Genomic DNA, 18,464 nt, shown 5'->3' with positions numbered 1-18,464 from the left:
TAAATGGCCAGAAGTGGTGTAGGATGCTGGTTACGCCCCTTTGGCTGAAAAAAAAACTGACTTAAAACATTCGTAACTGAGTTACACTGGTGCAAATTGATTGGGGAAACTGGAGATTTTTAAGTTAGGCCAGAAAAAGCAGCCTGCTCCAAAAACAACGCTGCAAATACTGGGGAAAATTGAGCCCAATGTGTTGCACAGAAAACCCAATTTGCAGCATGCATTGTTGAGGCTTTGCTTCTTCATCCATTCAAATAGTCCTCGGTGATGTTGACTTCACAATGTTCGGAGGTTTCTTTTGACAATATTTACCGCCAAAATAGAACTATCTGTTCTCAAGAGAAGAAATTCATCCAAAATGTTTACAAACCACAAATTAAGTTCATCTGTTTGCTAACTTGATTTCTTCTGTGAAATTTAAACTATAAATTCACTTTAATATCTTCTCATGTCTAATTCTGGATATGACTAAGCCATGGGAAGCTATATTGCAAAGCCATGGAACTAATAAAAAGTCACATCACCACCCTGGGTAGGACTGGTGCTTCCACCAATGCCACAGCAATTCAAGTTAGTATTTTAAGTTAAAATAGAAGTTCACAAGATACACATCTTTTATTTCTTTTTTTTTAAAACTAGGATTCCAAAATAATAGAAATCAATTACTTCACTTAGTGGAGTTTATCCTACTCCACATAAGAACCTAATTTCACTAATCCTACGACATGAATACCTTTGGTTCATCATTTTCCAGTTCTTTTGTACCACTGCCACCTTCTACTTGTCCCTCCAGAATAACATTTTGCAGCTGTTGCGATCCTGCATCCAAAGAGTGAATCTGAAGCAGCGGATTGCCTGCTGAAATAGCACCCACAGCATCTCGTTGCAGTAAAGGCTGTGGAGACACTGAAACACATTTATAAAATATATGCATTGTGAAATATCTATATTAAAAAACTTACAACTGCACACACTTCCTGTAACACTATTTTGTCACTTACATTTTCACCATTACACTTTGTTGGTTGACTCAAAGTAAAACAGTAGCAAATCAGAATAGGTAGGGAAAGTCAAAAGTCAAGGTGCCACATAAAAGGTTACTGCACAAGATAAAAGTTCACGGGGTTGTGGGTAATATATTAGCATGGATAGAGGATTGGCTAACGAACAGAAAAGAGAGTAGGGATAAATGGTTCATTCTCGAGTTGGCAATCAGTAACTAGTGGGGTGCCGCAGGGATCAGTGCTGGGACCCCAACTATTTACAATCTATATTAGTGACTTCGAAGAAAGGACTGAGTGTAACGTAGCCAAATTTGCTGACGATACAAAGATGGGAGGAAAAGCAATGTGTGAGGAGGATGCAAAAAATCTGCCAAAGGACATAGATAGGCTAAGTGAGTGGTCAAAAATTTGGCAGTTGGAGTATAATGTTGGATAGTGAGAGGTCATGCACTTTGGCAGAAAAAAATCAAAGAGCAAGTTATTATTTAAATGGAGAAAGATTGCAAAGTGCTGCAGTACAGCGGGACCTGGGGGTACTTGTGCATGAAACACAAAAAGTTAGTATGCAGGTACAGCAAGTGATCAGGAAGGCCAATGGAATCTTGGCCTTTATTGCAAAGTGGATGGAGTATAAAAGCAGGGAAGTCTTGCTACAGTTATACAGGGTATTGGTGAGGCCACACCTGGAATACTGCATGTATTTTTGGTTTCCATATTTACGAAAGGATATACTTGCTTTGGAGGCAGTTCAGACAAGGTTCACTAGATTGATTCCGGAGATGAGGGGGTTGACTTATGAGGAAAGATTAAGTAGGTTGGGCCTCTACTCATTGGAATTCACAAGAATGCGGTGTGATCTTATCGAAATGTATAAGATTATGAGGGGGCTTGACAGGGCGGATGCAGAGAGGATGTTTCCATTGATAGGGGAGACTGGAACTAGAGGGCATAATCTTAGAATAAGGGGCTGCCCATTTAAAACTGAGATGAGAAATTTCTTCTGTGAGGGTTGTAAATCTGTGGAATTCGCTGCCTCAAAGAGCTGTGGAAGCTCGGACATTGAATAAATTTAAGACAGAAAGACAGTTTCTTAAACGATAAGGGAATAAGGGGTTATGGGGAGCGGGCAGAGAAGTGGATCAGAGTCCATGATCGTATTAAATGGCGGAGCAGGCTCGAGGGGCCGTATGGCCTACTCCTGTTCCTATTTCTTATGTTCTTATGTAAAAGCGGGGAAAATAAGCTATTAAGGACTTTATCGAAACAACTAATCTTGAATCTTGAATGACCAATCAGGATACCATTAAAAAATATTTAAGAAAAAAAGTGAACCAATTGAACCATACTTTAAAAAAAAAATAAAATGATCTGCCACTTGTCTCTGAAATTTCAATTGTCAAAATTTGGGATGTACTTGAAAGGCTTCAGCCTCACCCAAAAGCCTGGTCATGAACTTGACATTTTTGCTGTGACTGTTAGCTCAAAGCAAATCCTGCAGTCTGAGCATGTGCATCGTGCCCCTTCTCCGTGGATGCATCAGTCGTATTTAGTCAGACCAACTGCTTGTTTATTTCTCTTCAGCTTACAACCATATCTGCTTCATTGTTTTTCCAAAATTATTTGAAGATAAGCTAGGACAAAGTTCAAAAGTGTCATTCAGATAAAGTTTATATTCAGTGTTTAATACAGAAACTGTATGTAGAAAAGAATGAGAGTGAGCGAGTGAGAAAACAGAGATCCACTTCAAGTATGAAAGGCCATAATGACACACAACTGCTAGAAATTTTGTTTATATTCTAATTATAAACATTGTATTATTTATTTTCTTCATGGAAGAGTTAAATTTTGTCTCTATTCAAAACCATATTTCAATTTTTCCATACATACAAACCTTCTAGTCTGACAAATTTAATATGTCCCAGTCTACAGTTCTGCCAAATACCTCCACAATAGGACCACCCCTTTTTGCTTCCAAACCCCAACATCATTCCTCAGTGCTGCCAAAATCCAGGATCTCTCCATGCAGATAAACCCTGTCACCTCCCCAGTATGGTTAAATACTACCTCCAATTGGTACATCTAGCACATCATTTTTCTATGTATCCTCAGCTTTAAAAAATGGTACGGGATAAAAACTAACTATATAGGGAATGAAAGAGTTGTGGATTTCAAGCCCCAAATTCCTGAATATTGCGTAACAAAATCAAAATTTGATCATTTAGTTATCCTAAGTCAGTGGGCCTGATCATATGCCCTATATGGCATGTCAGCGGGCCCAATGATTTACGGTATAAAATAACATATCCTCAAACTCAGTGTAAAATACCATAGGAGATTTGCCAATTACATATCAAAAGTCTTGCGTCTGCACGCAATTCCTGTTATACTTTGTCAGTCAGTCACATTTTCTTGATTGGCTGAAAATAAAATAGCAGCAAATCAAAACTGAAAAGATAGGGAACATATTAATCAAGAGTAAGGGAAATGGTTAGAAATTACCAATAAGGAACGGAGGACTTATAACAACAGCCAATCCTGAACAGCCAGTAAGGAGGACCAACCAATAACAGAAAGGAGAAGATCAACCATATGAATCAAACTGCTTCTTGGAGGTAGATAGAAGTGTTGGTATCTCTATTTTCTCGCAAAATCTGACAGTGACAGAGCTTGAATCGATCGCCCCAGGTCAATCTTAGTGACACTGATCACTCGTAAAATGCTGACGTGACTAGCTTCAAACATTGCGTTGCCAGTAATGTGACTTATGACACAACTCCATCATTACCGCCTTATTTAAATACATGATATCGGAAGATGATACTTCCATGCAGATGAAGAAATGGCTAGTACAATCTTGCACCCTCATCCACCCAATGGCAGATAATTGGCATAAATCTGACAGAACATTGTACATCTTAAGTCAATAAACACAGTGAAGAGGTGAATTACAAATCTTTAAAATAGTAAAACATTGTGCCATTTTAAAACTGAGCAAACTAACTTATTTTAAAATACAAGTATAAAATGGAAACTCGTGAAATTTGCAAGTGGCAAGTGTGGGAACATTCCACAGGCCCAGCAAATCTTTCATTTCATCGACCAAAATCCTTGGGAGGCAAGAAACAGGTAGATAACAAGTTGTACTGCAGACATAAAAACTGAATAATAAGATAAGGATAGAATAGAATGAACTATAATAACCTGTATCCAAAATTACCATTTAAGGCAAGTAGACGCCAGATTGGCCAGCGTTATACTAATCAATTATCATGTATTAATTGTAACTTGTGTAATTATAAAGGACAACATCTCTGGGTCCTCGTTGAGCATTCTTTTAAGGAATGGCTCCCCTGTCGACTTGTATAATAAACTGCATTTACTTTAAGGCTAACGGATTCCAAGTAGTGGTTTGAAGTTAACCCTTACACACAGTAATGGAGCACTAAGTGTTTTAAGGCAGGAACAGGCTGACAGTAAAAACAGTAGTGTGGGGGGATTTGGGGGGGGGGGAGAAATGGCCCAAAAGGGTCCATGGAAGAGTCAGTGAGCAGACAGATGGGCCAAGGAAGCATTATGGATCAAAAGGGCCAAGTGCAGTTGGCTCCATGCTCAAGTCCCTCCCACCCAAGATTGCAAACCTTGTTCCCCCAATTCTACCAACTGCCAGGAACCCCCAAATAAGGACAGACACTGGACCCCTCCCCAATCCTTCAGGATCCCTCAACCTTCAGTGGCAATATAAAGACAGCCACTTATTGTCATGCTGCTTCCAACGTTAAGTTAAATTTACGAAGCAGACCACACCACTTTATAATCTTTGTTTTTGGCCCAGATTTTCTGCTGCTTCTGATCCCACGAATTAGCTCAAGAGTTTTGATATTTTATGTGGTGTATCAGAATCCTTTCAGGAAACAAGTCATTTGAAACTACACAAATCACTTTTAGAAAAATATGTTTGCATTTAATGAACAGCACAGACGCCACATAACATAATGGCAGTAGGCCAACATAATGGCAGTAGAAAACAGTGATGCAGCTATCAGTTAGACATAAATAGAATCCATGTGGATAGAGATAAAATATAATAAAGGATCAATCACACTAACAGAGGTAGACTACAGACCAGCCAATTGGGAAGGGAAATGAAAGAATAAATATGCAAGCAAATTAAGGAAATGAGTAAAAAAAAATAGAATAATAATCATGGGAAATTTTAACTTCCCTGAAATTAATTGGCCAGAAGAGGTCGGTAAAGTGGATAAGGAAATGGGAGTTCCTGCAATGTGTATAGGACTCCTTTCGAACCCAACATGTAAGAAGCCCGATAAGGGAGAATTCGCTACTGGATCTGGTAATGGGGAAAGAACCAGATCAGATAACAGAAGTAAAAGTAGGGGAACATCTTGGCAATGGTGACAATATTATAATACACTGATAATAATTGAGAAGAACATAAGTATGATGAAGACCAGGGTAATAGATTGAAGAAAAGCCAATTTTGAGGGGAAAAAAAAAGCTTAGGAAAATAAAATGGACAACAATATTAGCAAATAATGATGTCGAAAAGCAATGGGAACATTTAAAATGGTGATCAACAGAGTCCAAGAAAAATATATTCCGCTAAAAACAAGAACCAGCTAAACACTAATGAGACACTATGGATAAATAAAGACATAAGGGAAAAATTAAGGGCAAGGAAAGAGACATACACCAAGTACATGGACAGCAGGGGAGGGCATGACAAGGGAGAATATGAAAAAATTAGAAGTAAAAAAAAAATTAGGAAGGCAAAGAGGAACTAAGATATTAAATTATCAAGGAACATAAAACAAAATAGTAAACTATTCTCCAAGCACGTAAATAAAAAAAAAGGAAAGTTGAGATGGGAATAGGGCCATTAAGGGTCAGCCAGGATAAACTCACAGGCAGCGATAGCGAAATGGCAGAAATATTAAATAATTACTTCTTCAGTATTTACCAGGAAGATGGATCAGGTCTACATGACATCGGAAGATGAGGTTAGAAATTATATAACCGCATTTAAAATAAAGAGAGAAATATAAAATAAACTAATTATTACATCCACACATTTTAAAAGAATCTAGGAAAGAGAGAGCAGAGGCACTATTACACATATTTAATAATGTGTTAGAAAAGGGTCAAGTGCCAGAGGACTGGTGGATAGCTAACATAGGGCTCAAATTTGGCCCACCCCTTTTTTCGGTGCACTTACCGGAGATGCGGCGCTTTTCTCCGTTGAAAAGTGCGGCGAAAAAAAATTGCTCCCCACTTTGGCCGCTGTGCGGCCTCTCCTTGGTCTTCGCACAGCGTGGCCAGCGTCCTGCGCTGAAAACAGTGCCGGGACGTCTGCACGTGTGCATTGGAGTCAGGTCGTTATGTCCGCGCATGTGCAGTAGCGCCGAAATTTGGCAATCGGCCATTTTTAAGGGGATATGTAACTGCTTGAGTTTTGATGCCAGAAGGAGCGCTGTGGAACGAAATTAACTGCTGGAATCAAGAAGCAGTGCTGTGTGTGTTAAAATCAGTGCTGCATGCCTGCAAAGGTTCTAGAAGGAATGCTGTATTTCTGAAAATCATTGCTGCATGCAAAATAAGGACTGTGTGTTTGGAAAAATCCCTATGTCTAAGAGCATTGGAAAAGTGCTGAGAGTGTCAATACAGCAAGCAATACAACAACGTGCACCAAGAACAAAGAATTCCTTGCATGACGAAGTGGAGATACTAGATAATGTTGATAATAACAGATGGCAGGTGCTGGATACAAGCAGAGGTCGCACAAAATTGCCACCCAAAGAAATGAAGAAACGTTGGAACCAAGTTGCAGAAGATTACTGCGCAGTGGTGAATCTGGAGGCCAGTGTAAAAAGAAATGGCAGGACCTTGGTCAAGTAGTTAGTGTAAATAATATTTTCATTTATTCAATGCAATTGCAATTGTAAATGTGACCAGCTGTATATGTCCCACCCAACAGAAAGACACCCTCTCTTAAAAAGTTGCATTTTCATCTTTGCAGAAGAAATTGTCCCACAACAAAAGGGAAAAAACTCGAACAGGAGGAGGCCGGCCAAATCTGCACCTACTGACACACTTGGAAGAGAGGGTCGCTGCTTTGATGGGTCCTACCTGGAGAAAACAATCAGTACTGGGAGAGGGCAAGTCCTGAAAATTCATCGTGGCCCTTCAAATCAACCTGCTGACTGGCCTGTGATGTGAGAGCTTACTCATGCCACCCATCCTGCCCCCTCTTGTGCTGCTAACCATTTGACTGTTCTGTTATATTTTGCAGAACCTAATGCCAATCGTGAAGATCCAGAAGATGATTAAGACGCGGACGAGCCTAACCCTGCAGACCAACATGGGGGAATGGGGGGGGTAGGGGGGAAGAGGGAGGGAATGGAGATGGATGAAGAGGATAATGTTGTAATGAATATGGATGAGGTCGAGTTAATGGAGTTGACGTTGGCAGCCCATTCCATAAGTTCTGATGCAACATTCTATGGTTTCCCAGCGTCCGTGGTTGAGGTTCCCAGTGGCGGTGGAATACAGCATGGAACACCCAGGGCCCCACCATCTCAGCCTGCGCCTCTCACTGGGGTGCCACGAGACAGACCAGGGTGAGAGTAAGGAGGAATAAGACCACACTCTCCTGAGATGCAGGATGCAACAGATGTGGCTCAGATCATGGCACTGAGTGTGGAGAGCATTGACCTTACCCGATCACTCGTGGACAACATCAGTGGGGTGAGTGATGATGTAGCGGGACTGTCGGGAGAAGTAATAGTAATTGCACGGGAAATGGGAACGATGTCCGGGAACATATGAACGTAAGAAATAGGAACAGGAGTAGACCATATGGCCCCTCGAGCCTGCTCCACCATTTAATAAGATCATGGTTGATCTGATCATGGGCTCAGCTCCACTTCCCCGCCCGCTCCCCATAACCTCTTATCGTTTAAAAAAAACTGTCTATTCCTGTCTTAAATTTATTCAATGTCCCAGCTTCCACAGCTCTCTGAGGCAGCAAATTCCACAGACTTACAACCCTCAGAGAAGAAATTTCTCCTCATCTCAGTTTTAAATGGGCGGCCCCTTATTCTAAGATCATGCCCTCTAGTTCTAGTCTCCCCCATCAGTGGAAACATCCTCTCTACATCCACCTTATCAAGTCCCCTAATAATCTTATACATTTTGATAAGATCGCCTCTCATTCTTCTGAATTCCAATGAGTAGAGGCCCAACCTACTCAACCTTTCCGCATAAGTCAATCCCCTCATCCCCGGAATCAAACTAGTGAACCTTCTCTGAACTGCCTCCAAAGCAAGTATGTCCTTTCGTCAATATGGAAACCAAAACTGCACGCAGTATTCTAGGTGTGGCCTCACCAATACAGCTGTAGCAAGACTTCTGCTTTTATACTCCATCCCCTTTGCAATAAAGGCTAAGATACCATTGGCCTTCCTGATCACTTGCTGTACCTGCATACTATCCTTTTGTGTTTCATGCACAAGTACCCCCGGGTCCCTCTGTACTGCAGCACTTCACAATCTTTCTCCATTTAAATAACAACTTGCTTTGATTTTTTCTGCCAAAGTGCATGACCTCACATTTTCCAACATTATCCTCCATCTGCCAAATTTTTGCCCACTCACTTAGCCTGTCTGTGTCCTTTTGCAGATTTTTTGTGTCCTTCTCACACATTGCTTTTCCACCCATCCTTGAATTGTCAGCAAACTTGGCTACGTTACATTCAGTCCCTTCTTCCAAGTCGTTAATATAGATTGTAAATAGTTGGGGTCCCAGCACTGATCCCTGCGGCACCCCACTAGTTACTGGTTGTCAACCAGAGAATGAACCATTTATCTCGACTCTCTGTTAGTTAGCCAATCCTCTATCCATGCTAATATATTACCCCCAACCCCGTGAACTTTTATCTTGTTCAGTAACCTTTTATGTGGCACCTTGTCAAATGCCTTCTGGAAGTCCAAATACACCACATCCACTGGTTCCCCTTTATCCACCCTGTTCGTTACACCCTCAAAGAACTCCAGCAAATTTGTCAAACATGACTTCCCCTTCATAAATCCATGCTGACTCTGCCTGACCGAATTTTGCTTTTCCAAATGTCCTGCTACTGCTTCTTTAATAATGGACTCCAACATTTTCCCAACCACATATGTTAGGCTAACTGGTCTATAGTTTCCTGCTTTTTGTCTGCCTCTTTTTTTTTTAAATAGGGGCATTACATTTGCAGTTTTCCCATTCTGCTGGGACCTCCCCAGAATCCAAGGAATTTTGGTAAATTCAACCAATGCATCCACAATCCCTGCCGCTACTTCTCTTAAGACCCTAGGATGCAAGCCATCGGGTCCAGGGGATTTATCTGCCTTTATTCCCATTATCTTACTGAGTACCACCTCCTTAGTGATTGTGATTGTGTTAAGTTCCTCCCCCCCATAGCCCCTTAACTATCCACTGTTGGAATATTGTTAGTGTCTTCTACCGTAAAGACTGATACAAAATATTTGTTCAGAGTTTCTGCCATCTCCATGTTCCCCATTACTAATTCCCTGGTCTCGTCCTCTAAGGGACCAAGATTTACTTTAGCCACTCTTTTCCTTTTTATATACCAATAGAAACTCTTGCTATCTGTTTTTATATTTTGTGCTAGTTAACTTTCATAGTCTATCTTTCCTTTGTCATTTTTTTAGTCGTTCTTTGCTGGCTTTTAAAAGCTTCCCAGTCGTCTGTCCTCCCACTAGTTTTAGTCAGTTTGTATGCCCTCGTTTCCAAAGTCCAGAAAAACGTGGAATCCGGAACGGCCTCAGTCCCGGATTCTGGACGCTGCACCTGTACATCACATCCACTGGTTCCCCCTTCTCCACCCTGCTCGTTACATCCTCAAAGAACTGCAGCAAATTTGTTAAACATGATTTTCCTTTCATAAAACCATGCTGACTCTGCTTGATTGAATCATGCTTTTCCAAACATCCCACTACTGCTTCCTTAATAATAGACTCCAGCATTTTCCCAACAACAGATGTTAGGCTAATTGGTCTATAGTTTCCTGCTTTTTGTCTGCTTCCTTTTTTAAATAGGGACGTTACATTTGCGGTTTTCCAATCTGCTGGGACCGCCCCAGAATCCAGGGAATTTTGGTAGATTACAAACAATGCATCCACTATCTCTGCAGCCACTTCTCTTAAGACCCTAGGATGTAAAAGATCAGGTCAAGGGGACTTGTCCACCTTTAGTTCCATAATTTTACCTAGTACTACTTTATTAGTGAATGATTGTACAGGTGCAGCGTCCAGAATCCAGAACTTCCCTATAGCCCCTTGATTATCCACTATTGGGATGTTTTTAGTGTCTTCTACCATGAAAACTGATACAAAATATTTGTTCAACGTCTCTGCCATTTCCCTGTTCTCCATTATTAATACCCCAGTCTCATCCTCCAAGAGACCAACATTTACTTTAGCCACTCTTTTCCTTTCTATGTACCTGTAGAAACTCTTACTGTTTTTATATTTCATGCTATTTTACTTTCATAATCTATTGATTCCCTCTCAATCATTTTTTTTAGTCGTTCTCTGCTGTCTTTTAAAAATGTCCCAATCCTCTGGCCTCCCACTAGTCTTGGCCACATTGTTTGCCTTTGTTTTCAATTTGATACCCTCCCTTATTTCCTTAGTTAGCCACGGATGGTTATCCCTTCTTTTACAGTCTTTTCTTCTCATTGGGGTATTGTTGCGAGTTATGAAATATCTCCTTAAATGTTTGCCACTGCTCATCAACCGTCCCATACTTAAATCTATTTTCCCAGTCCACTTTAGCCAACCCTGCCCTCATACCTTTGTAGTCTCCTTTACTTAAGCTTAGAACCCTGGTTTGAGAACCGACTTTCTCACCCTCCAACTGAATTTGAAATTCAACCATATTATGGTCACTCATTCCTAGAGGATCTTTTACTACAAGATAATTTATTAATCCTGCCTCATTACACAGTACTAGATCTAAGATAGCCTGCTCCCTGGTTGGTACCGCAGTGTACTGTTCAAGGAAACTATCCCAGATACACTCTATGAACTCCTCTACAAGGCTACCCTGGCCAATTTGCTTTGTCCAATCAATATGGTTAAAATCACCCATGATTATTGCTGTTCCTTTATTATGAGCTTCCATTATTTCTTGATTTATGTCGTTCGCTACCTTTTCTTCTTTCTTATATATTATCAGCTGAAGTCTTATGTTGCAGGTTCAACAATTCAAATGCACACATTTTTTAAAAACTAAATCAATGCAGCGTGTTGAAGCATTGATATTCTGGGACAATAGTTTGTACCAGCAGTTTCTCGATACACTAAGTTCCCAATTTCAACCGTGCCAAGTACAGCTAATAAAGTTCTACCATTCTAGCAAATGTTATATATTTTATAGGTACTTATGTTTATTTTTCCTCTGAACTTTCTTCTCATGCTCCTTCGAAGTTGTAAAGTGACACCCTGCACATTCTTCCTCCTTCCTACATTCAACTCAAAATGTGTCAGTCTAAATCATTCTTTTCTTTGGACATCAAAATTGTGGACCTCTGTCTGGTAGATTTTCCTTTGTCTTACAACCTACAGGCTTTAATGCTCAAACCTTACCATTGTCTAATTATTCCTTTGTGATTTAGAAAGAACTTGCATTTGTATAGCACCTTTCACAACCTCAGGACATTTCAAAGCACTTCACAGCTAATTAAGTACTTTTGGAGTGTGGTCACTGTTGTAATATAGGAAAATAAGGTAATCAATTTGCGCACAGCCAGATCCCCTACAAACAGCAATTAAATAAATGAGATAATCTATTGTAGGTATTGTTTGATGGATAAGGACACCATAACAACCGAATGGTGCAGTGGGATCTTTCACATCTACCTGAAAAGGAAGACACGCATCTTATTCGAAAGACCTCCGACAGTGCAGCACTCCTCCGCTCTGCACTGAAGTGCAAGTCTAGAATATGTGCTTAAGTCTCTGAAGTGGGGCTCAAACCCACGACTTTCTGATTCAGCGACTGTGCGAAGGCCGAAACCTGCTTCTTCACTTTTAATCTTTTCAACCTTTGTGATTTCCTGTATCATGAAGTTTAACTTAACTCCTTGATGTGTAACAAATTGCAGACTGGGCATTATGCACTATTTAGCAAGTGAACCAACAAAAGTATTTAATGTAAACATATTTCCCCACCCGGAGAGAGAATAAAACCACTTTGAAGTAAAGTATATCTGCAGCAATCGTATACAAGACCATTACCTGCAGCTTGCAGTTCCAAATTCACATCCGAATTCAGCTGGCCTACGTAAGACAATGTACCTCCGTTAGCATCTGTAGTCACGCACACTATCCTGAAATTAATAAAAATTGCGGTCAAAAAAAGCGACAGCAAGGAAACGGAAACTTAAAATCATGCTACCTATTTTGCTTTTCAAAACGCAGAGCAAATCTTTTTGTCAACTGTCCTCATGCACGAACACTATCTTTTTACATCAAAAATGACAAAAAAAAGGACGGGTTTGTCATAGCCATGGCATAAAATAAAGCAATAAAAGCAAATAAAACAATGTTTGCTTTAGCATTCAATTATCAGAAATGGATTTACTCCAGAATACTTAAACAGCTTAGTGATTAAGATAACCGTAGCTATAACTTGTCTGTGCTGAAAGAAATCAATAACTTGGGTTATCCTGACAATCCTTTCTTCCGTATCGCTATCCAAGGTAAAACTTCATCAGCAGTTTGGCTTTAGTACAGCTGTACAGTGTGCAAGTTCTCAGTTCATAGGCATGGGAATAGTATTAGCTTTTATTGTGACTTTTATTTTACAAAGATCTTTTGCCCAATTTACTTTCTGAACCACAATATTTCAGGTATAACGCTTTGTGCATGATGTTCCTTCGCTGAGCAGTCAACTGACAACAATTCTCATATCAGACACAAATCAACTACACACTTCAAGAAAGATTCATCTCAAAAAGCAAAATACTGCAGTAGTTGGAAATCTGAAATAAAGAGAGAAAATGGTGAGAACACAGTAGTTCAGGCAGCGTCTGTGCAAAGAGGAAGGTGGGGTTAGCATTTCAAGTTCATGATCTTTTGTCAGAAGTGGAAGGTATTAAACATTAGCAGCTTATAAGGAGAAACAGAGATGAGAGAAAGGGGGCGGGGAGGAAAATGATTCATTGCAAGGTTATTTGTCTGCAAATTGTCTTTATTCTCAAGCCTAGGGGTTTCCTAAACCATCAATATACACTTATCGTGCCTTTAACATTCTAAAGTGCTCCTTGAGGCTTGGGGGGGGGGGGGGTGCAAAGAGGGAGGAATCAGAACATCCAATAGTAATGTGGAAAAGAGTTGAGGAAGGCGACAGTTGGCCCTCCATTATTCTGTTGAACAATTATAATTTAATTAATCTAATAAAGAAATTACATCTCAATCAATGTTCCCTCTGAGCAACGCAGTAATGGGAAATGCCTCACGTCGGCTGCTCACTGGCTTCTCCATTGTAAATACCACACATGCGCTGAAATGTAAAGGGTCTGCACAGTAAAAAAAAACAGGCTGTGCAGAATAAAGCGCAGCTTACAGGGAACATTGACCTCAACTGTGGCAACCAATTTAGCACACATCCTGGCAAAGCACAAAGTTTGAAAATGCTTTGAGTGTTTTTGTATTCTATTAATGTATTTTCTGTTAGTGATTGTACCTTCTTGTTTTGAAGCCTTTTGTGATTGTATACCGTCTACGAAGTCAACATAATTTCCTGTCTCTCACATCCTTGGCCAATGTGACTCCCTTGATGGGGAAAAAAATACAAAGTTTTAGAATTCATCAATAAATTCTAAAACTTATTTTTCTCTATCAAAAAAGTTGCACTGGAGAGATTTTGCTGTACATATATCAATAAATATCAACCACTTTTTTTTTTAAACTAAAAAATATGCAAAATTAGGCTAATTTCAAACCTCTGTTGTACGTCAATGTATTTGGTAGAAATATTTATTTATGCGCAAAAATGTGTAAAAGGGAGTGCAATTCAAATTTCTGAAAGGTGATTTGTATTGCTTAGAAAAGTATCAGCATTTTCATAATTGTGTGGAGAACAGATCTATCAACATATATGAACTGCAGCAGGTAAAGAACAATTATTTTAACAATGAGAAATTGCTAACTAATAAAAACAGATATGGTTTTAATTATACAGGATATTATGTACAGAAACAGGCCATTCAGCACAACCAGTCCATGCCGGCATATATGCTCCACTCGCGCCTCCACCCGTCTTTTCCCATCTAAATCTATCAGAATAACTCTATTCCCTTCTCCCACATATGCTTGTCTAGCCTCCCCTTAAATGCATCTATACTATTCGCTTCAACCACTCCCTGTGGTAGCGAGTTCCACATTCTCACCACTCTTTGTGTAAAGAAGTTTCTTCTGAATTCCTGATTGGATTTCTTGGTGACTATCTTATATTGATGGCTCTTCCCCACAAGTGGAAACGTTCTCTCTGTATCCACTATCAAAACCTTTCATAATTTTAAAGACCTTTATTAGATCTCGCATTTCAGCTATCATCCTTGTAAATCTTCTCTGCACCATCTCCAGTGTCTCTATTTCCTTTTTATAATATGACGACCAGAACTGCACACAGTAATCTAAGTGTGGTCTAACCAAGGTTTGATACAGGTTTAGCATAACATCCCTAATTGTATGTAAATAACAATGAAGTAACTGTGCTAAAATTGAATTCAGAAGGATATGTGAAATTCCTCAAAATTCTGCTAAAATCAATGTAAAACGCTAAATAATTCACATGATCCCCTTCACTTCAGTTTCTGTGCAACAACCAGAGCCCTATGAAAAAACGAGCAGCTCTAAAAAGTTGATATTTTCAGTTATATTAAAGCAATCACAACAAACACATCATTATCATTCCCATAGTTACTACAAAATGTACCGTAAATACCCATTCAAAAGCAGAACTGACTTATACCCAGCAGCCAACTACCGCTCACATTAAAGCATAAAGTTAAACATCAAGTCTGACAGTTTGATTCATGCACCAGATTCTACAGTTAATAGTATTCCCCACGCAAACTTCAACAGAACAAGGGATGCATTATTCCTTAAAAACAATCTCTATTGATTTGATGTTAACGCATCCTAAAGAAGCTGCTGTATTAGAGGAAGCAGTGTGAGCAGGAATTACTTCAGGCATTTCACCAACACTGTAACAAAATTCCTGACAATGATATGTGTAGTCAAAAGAGCTGAATTGAGAAAACCTGCAGAGAACCCAGTGACAAAGTTTTTTGATGAGAACGTTAAGATAAGAATTTTCCACACACTTTAAAAATAAAGATATAATAAAAGTGGGGATGAAAATAGAACTAGGTTATGAAAAGAAAAACATAAACAACACCCTTTTTTATTTTTAATTACATTACAATGAATGTATCTAATGATTCAGATATCAAAAATAGGAGGAAAGCTCAATGATGTATTACCATCATTTGAACCATGATGTATTATTGGCATTTCAAACAGTGAGTTATTTTACATAACAGAGCTGTTATTTTGTCAACAGGGGTCAGTCATAATGCAGGGTCAAACACAGGATTTTGCTACCTAAATACAATGAATATAACATGGAATTTCACGTGCAGTGGTATTGCACATGATTAAGGTCACGGGTTTGCAGCTTCCATGGGCAAAAATGGATGTATGTGATCCTAAAAAAACTCAGTAAAAACTCCATAAAGTAAAGTACTTTTTAAAAACAGAATTTGAACTTAGCTCGGTTCCAAAAACCAGTGGGTCAAACAAATGTTGAGCTATAGTTTCCATCCAATCACCATGAACGGACTGAATCGCAAAAAAGCAATTCCTCAACTGGAAAAAAATAAATGAATCTCATTTTATTGGATCACAGTAAACCATGCCTCTGCTCATGCTTTGAAGGAAGTGGCTCTATGACCAGCTCAGAGGTCAGAGTATTCTGTACACTTTTTATTTGTTTGAAATAAGCTGATTTATTTGACATATGTCCTAAATATTAAACTGTAGCCCAATTGTAGGGGTTATTAAACATCAGTCAAAACAAACCCCAGAACTGTGATGTATTATTGGAATTTCAAACAAACTGACAGAATGAACATGCTTGCATCCTGAATGTGATAAACAGTATTCCTAAACCCTTCACCTCCCTCTCTTCCTTCAAGATGCTCCTTAAAATCTACCTCTTTGACCCAGTGTTTTTTCACCTGTATTAATATCGCGTTGTGTAACTCTGTATCAATGTTATGGCTGATTCTGCTTCCATGAAGCACCTTAGCACTTTTTACTATGTTAAATGCGCTGTATAAATGCAAGTGGTAGTTTTGAATCCAACCTCTGTAGTCAAAGGTAAACTGGCTGGCGGCTCAGCGAGGATGAATGGCTGAGTGACTCCCTTCCCACAAACAGTGTCAGCTGTGGCTCAGTGGGTAACACTCTCGCCTCATTCCAGGGACTTGAGCACAAAAAAAAATCTAGGCTGACACTCCAGCAGAGAAGTGAGGGAGCGCTGCCCTGTCGGAGGTGCCGTCTTTCGAATGAGATGTTAAACCGAGGCCTCATTTGCTCTCTCAAGTGGACGTAAAAGATCCCATGGCACTATTTTGAAGAAGAGATGGTGAGTTATATCCCTCAATCAACGTAACAAAAACAGATTATCTGGTCATTATCATATTGCTGCTTGTGGGAGCTTGTTGGTGCGCAAATTGGCTGCCGCATTTCCTACATTACAACAGTGACAACACTCCGAAAGTACTTCATTGGCTGTAGAGCGCTTTGCGACATCTGATGGTCGTGAAAGGCGCTATATAAATCCAAGTCTTTCTTCTTTCTTTCTGAACGGTCTCTCCATATTAACAGATGCACCTTGACCTGTCAGTATCTAACACGCCTGCTCTCTCCTTCACCTCTCGTTTCAAGCAGCGACAGGCATTTCTGTTGGTTTGACAGGATAGAAAGATCTGCTAAAAGGCTGAGATGGGGCAGTTGGAATGGGAGGAGACTCCTGTGCAGTATAAACACCAGCACAGACTAGTTGAGCCGAATGGCCTGTTTCTGGGTAATAGGTCCAGTGCGCCGATCAGTGTTAGCAGGACTCCCCATCAGCGCTGCCAACCCCCCCACCCACCAGTACCTGTGCTGACCGTCCACGTTCTCCAGGGAGACGGTGACGGGCACACTCTCGGTGAAAGTGGCCGAGGCCCGGCCCGCACTGCTGCCGCGGTAAGCCGGCACGACGCCGCGTCCTCCTCCTCCTCTGCCGCCGCCAGAGCCAGAGCCCGTCCTCACCGCGGCTGCCGCTTGACGGCTCAACTGAGCTGCGAAGGGAGACGACGCGAAATCAGCCCGCGGGTCTCGGGCCCCAGAGACACCGTTCGCCGCGTCCATCTCCACCGCATCCACGTCCGCGCGCCGCCGCGCCCACTGGAGCCCGGCACCGCCACCGGCCGCACGCCCCGCACCAGCGCACGGAACGGGGATCCCGAGGACGCGCCTGTGCCTGTGCGCATAACCATTGGGAACTACACACTGCGTCTGCGCGCGGGATCATTTTGCCCAACACACTGTGCCTGCGCGCGACACTAATCGGACCGTTAAACAGTGGGAATCTCGGCCGTTCAGTTACAACAACAACTCGCATTTACTTTCAATTAGCAAACAGCTCTGGCAAGGAGTGGAGTGATTTCGCCAGCTGCAGAACGCAACTAGTTTGGTCGCCATTGATGAGAAGTCCATGTGCTCAGGACAGGGAATTCAATAGGAGGAGGGGGGAGGGAATTCAATAGGAGGAGGGGGGGGGAGGAATTCAATAGGGGGAGGGGGGAGGGGCGAGGGAATTCAAGAGGAGGAGGAGAGGAGGAGGAGAGGAGGAGGAGAGGAGGGGGGGAGGAGGGGGGGAGGAGGGGGGGAGGAGGGGGGGAGGAGGGGGGGAGGAGGGGGGGGAGGGGAGGAGGGGGGGAGGAGGGGAGGGGGGGGGGAGGAGGGGGGGGGAGGAGGGGGGGGGAGGAGGGGGGGGGAGGAGGGGGGGAGGGGAGGGGGGGAGGAGGGGGGGAGGGGAGGGGGGGAGGAGGGGGGGAGGGGAGGGGGGGAGGAGGGGGGGAGGGGAGGGGGGGAGGAGGGGGGGAGGGGAGGGGGGGAGGAGGGGGGGGGGAGAGGAGGGGGGGAGGGGAGGGGGGGAGGGAGGGGGGGGGGGGGGGGAGGGGGGGAGGAGGGGGGGGGGGGGGGAGGGGGGGAGGAGGGGAGGAGGGGGGGGGGGGGGGGAGGGGGGGGAGGAGGGGGGGGGGGGGGGGGAGGGGGGGAGGAGGGGGGGGGGGGGAGGAGGGGGGGAGGGGAGAGGGGG

The 18,464-nt window shown here is 41.9% G+C and overlaps 1 protein-coding gene across 3 annotated transcripts in view; it reads right to left on the bottom strand.

The window, feature by feature from the left end:
- Positions 1-17,620, bottom strand: part of LOC139234848 (high mobility group protein 20A-like) — a 61,048-nt gene extending 43,428 nt beyond the window's left edge. For all 3 annotated transcript variants that reach the window (XM_070865605.1, XM_070865615.1, XM_070865625.1), the window contains exons 1-3: positions 17,259-17,620; positions 12,323-12,414; positions 734-906 (exon numbers count right to left, since the gene is read on the bottom strand). In XM_070865605.1, the coding sequence (XP_070721706.1) occupies positions 734-906; positions 12,323-12,414; positions 17,259-17,512 (519 nt within the window). In that variant the 5' untranslated portion in view covers positions 17,513-17,620. The remainder of the gene's footprint in view (positions 1-733; positions 907-12,322; positions 12,415-17,258) is intronic.
- Positions 17,621-18,464: the final 844 nt, after the last annotated feature.

The sequence above is a fragment of the Pristiophorus japonicus genome, chromosome 2 (assembly GCF_044704955.1).
Source record: "Pristiophorus japonicus isolate sPriJap1 chromosome 2, sPriJap1.hap1, whole genome shotgun sequence".
In the NCBI taxonomy this organism is placed as follows: domain Eukaryota; kingdom Metazoa; phylum Chordata; class Chondrichthyes; family Pristiophoridae; genus Pristiophorus; species Pristiophorus japonicus.
This window is presented reverse-complemented; position numbering and strand designations above follow the sequence as displayed.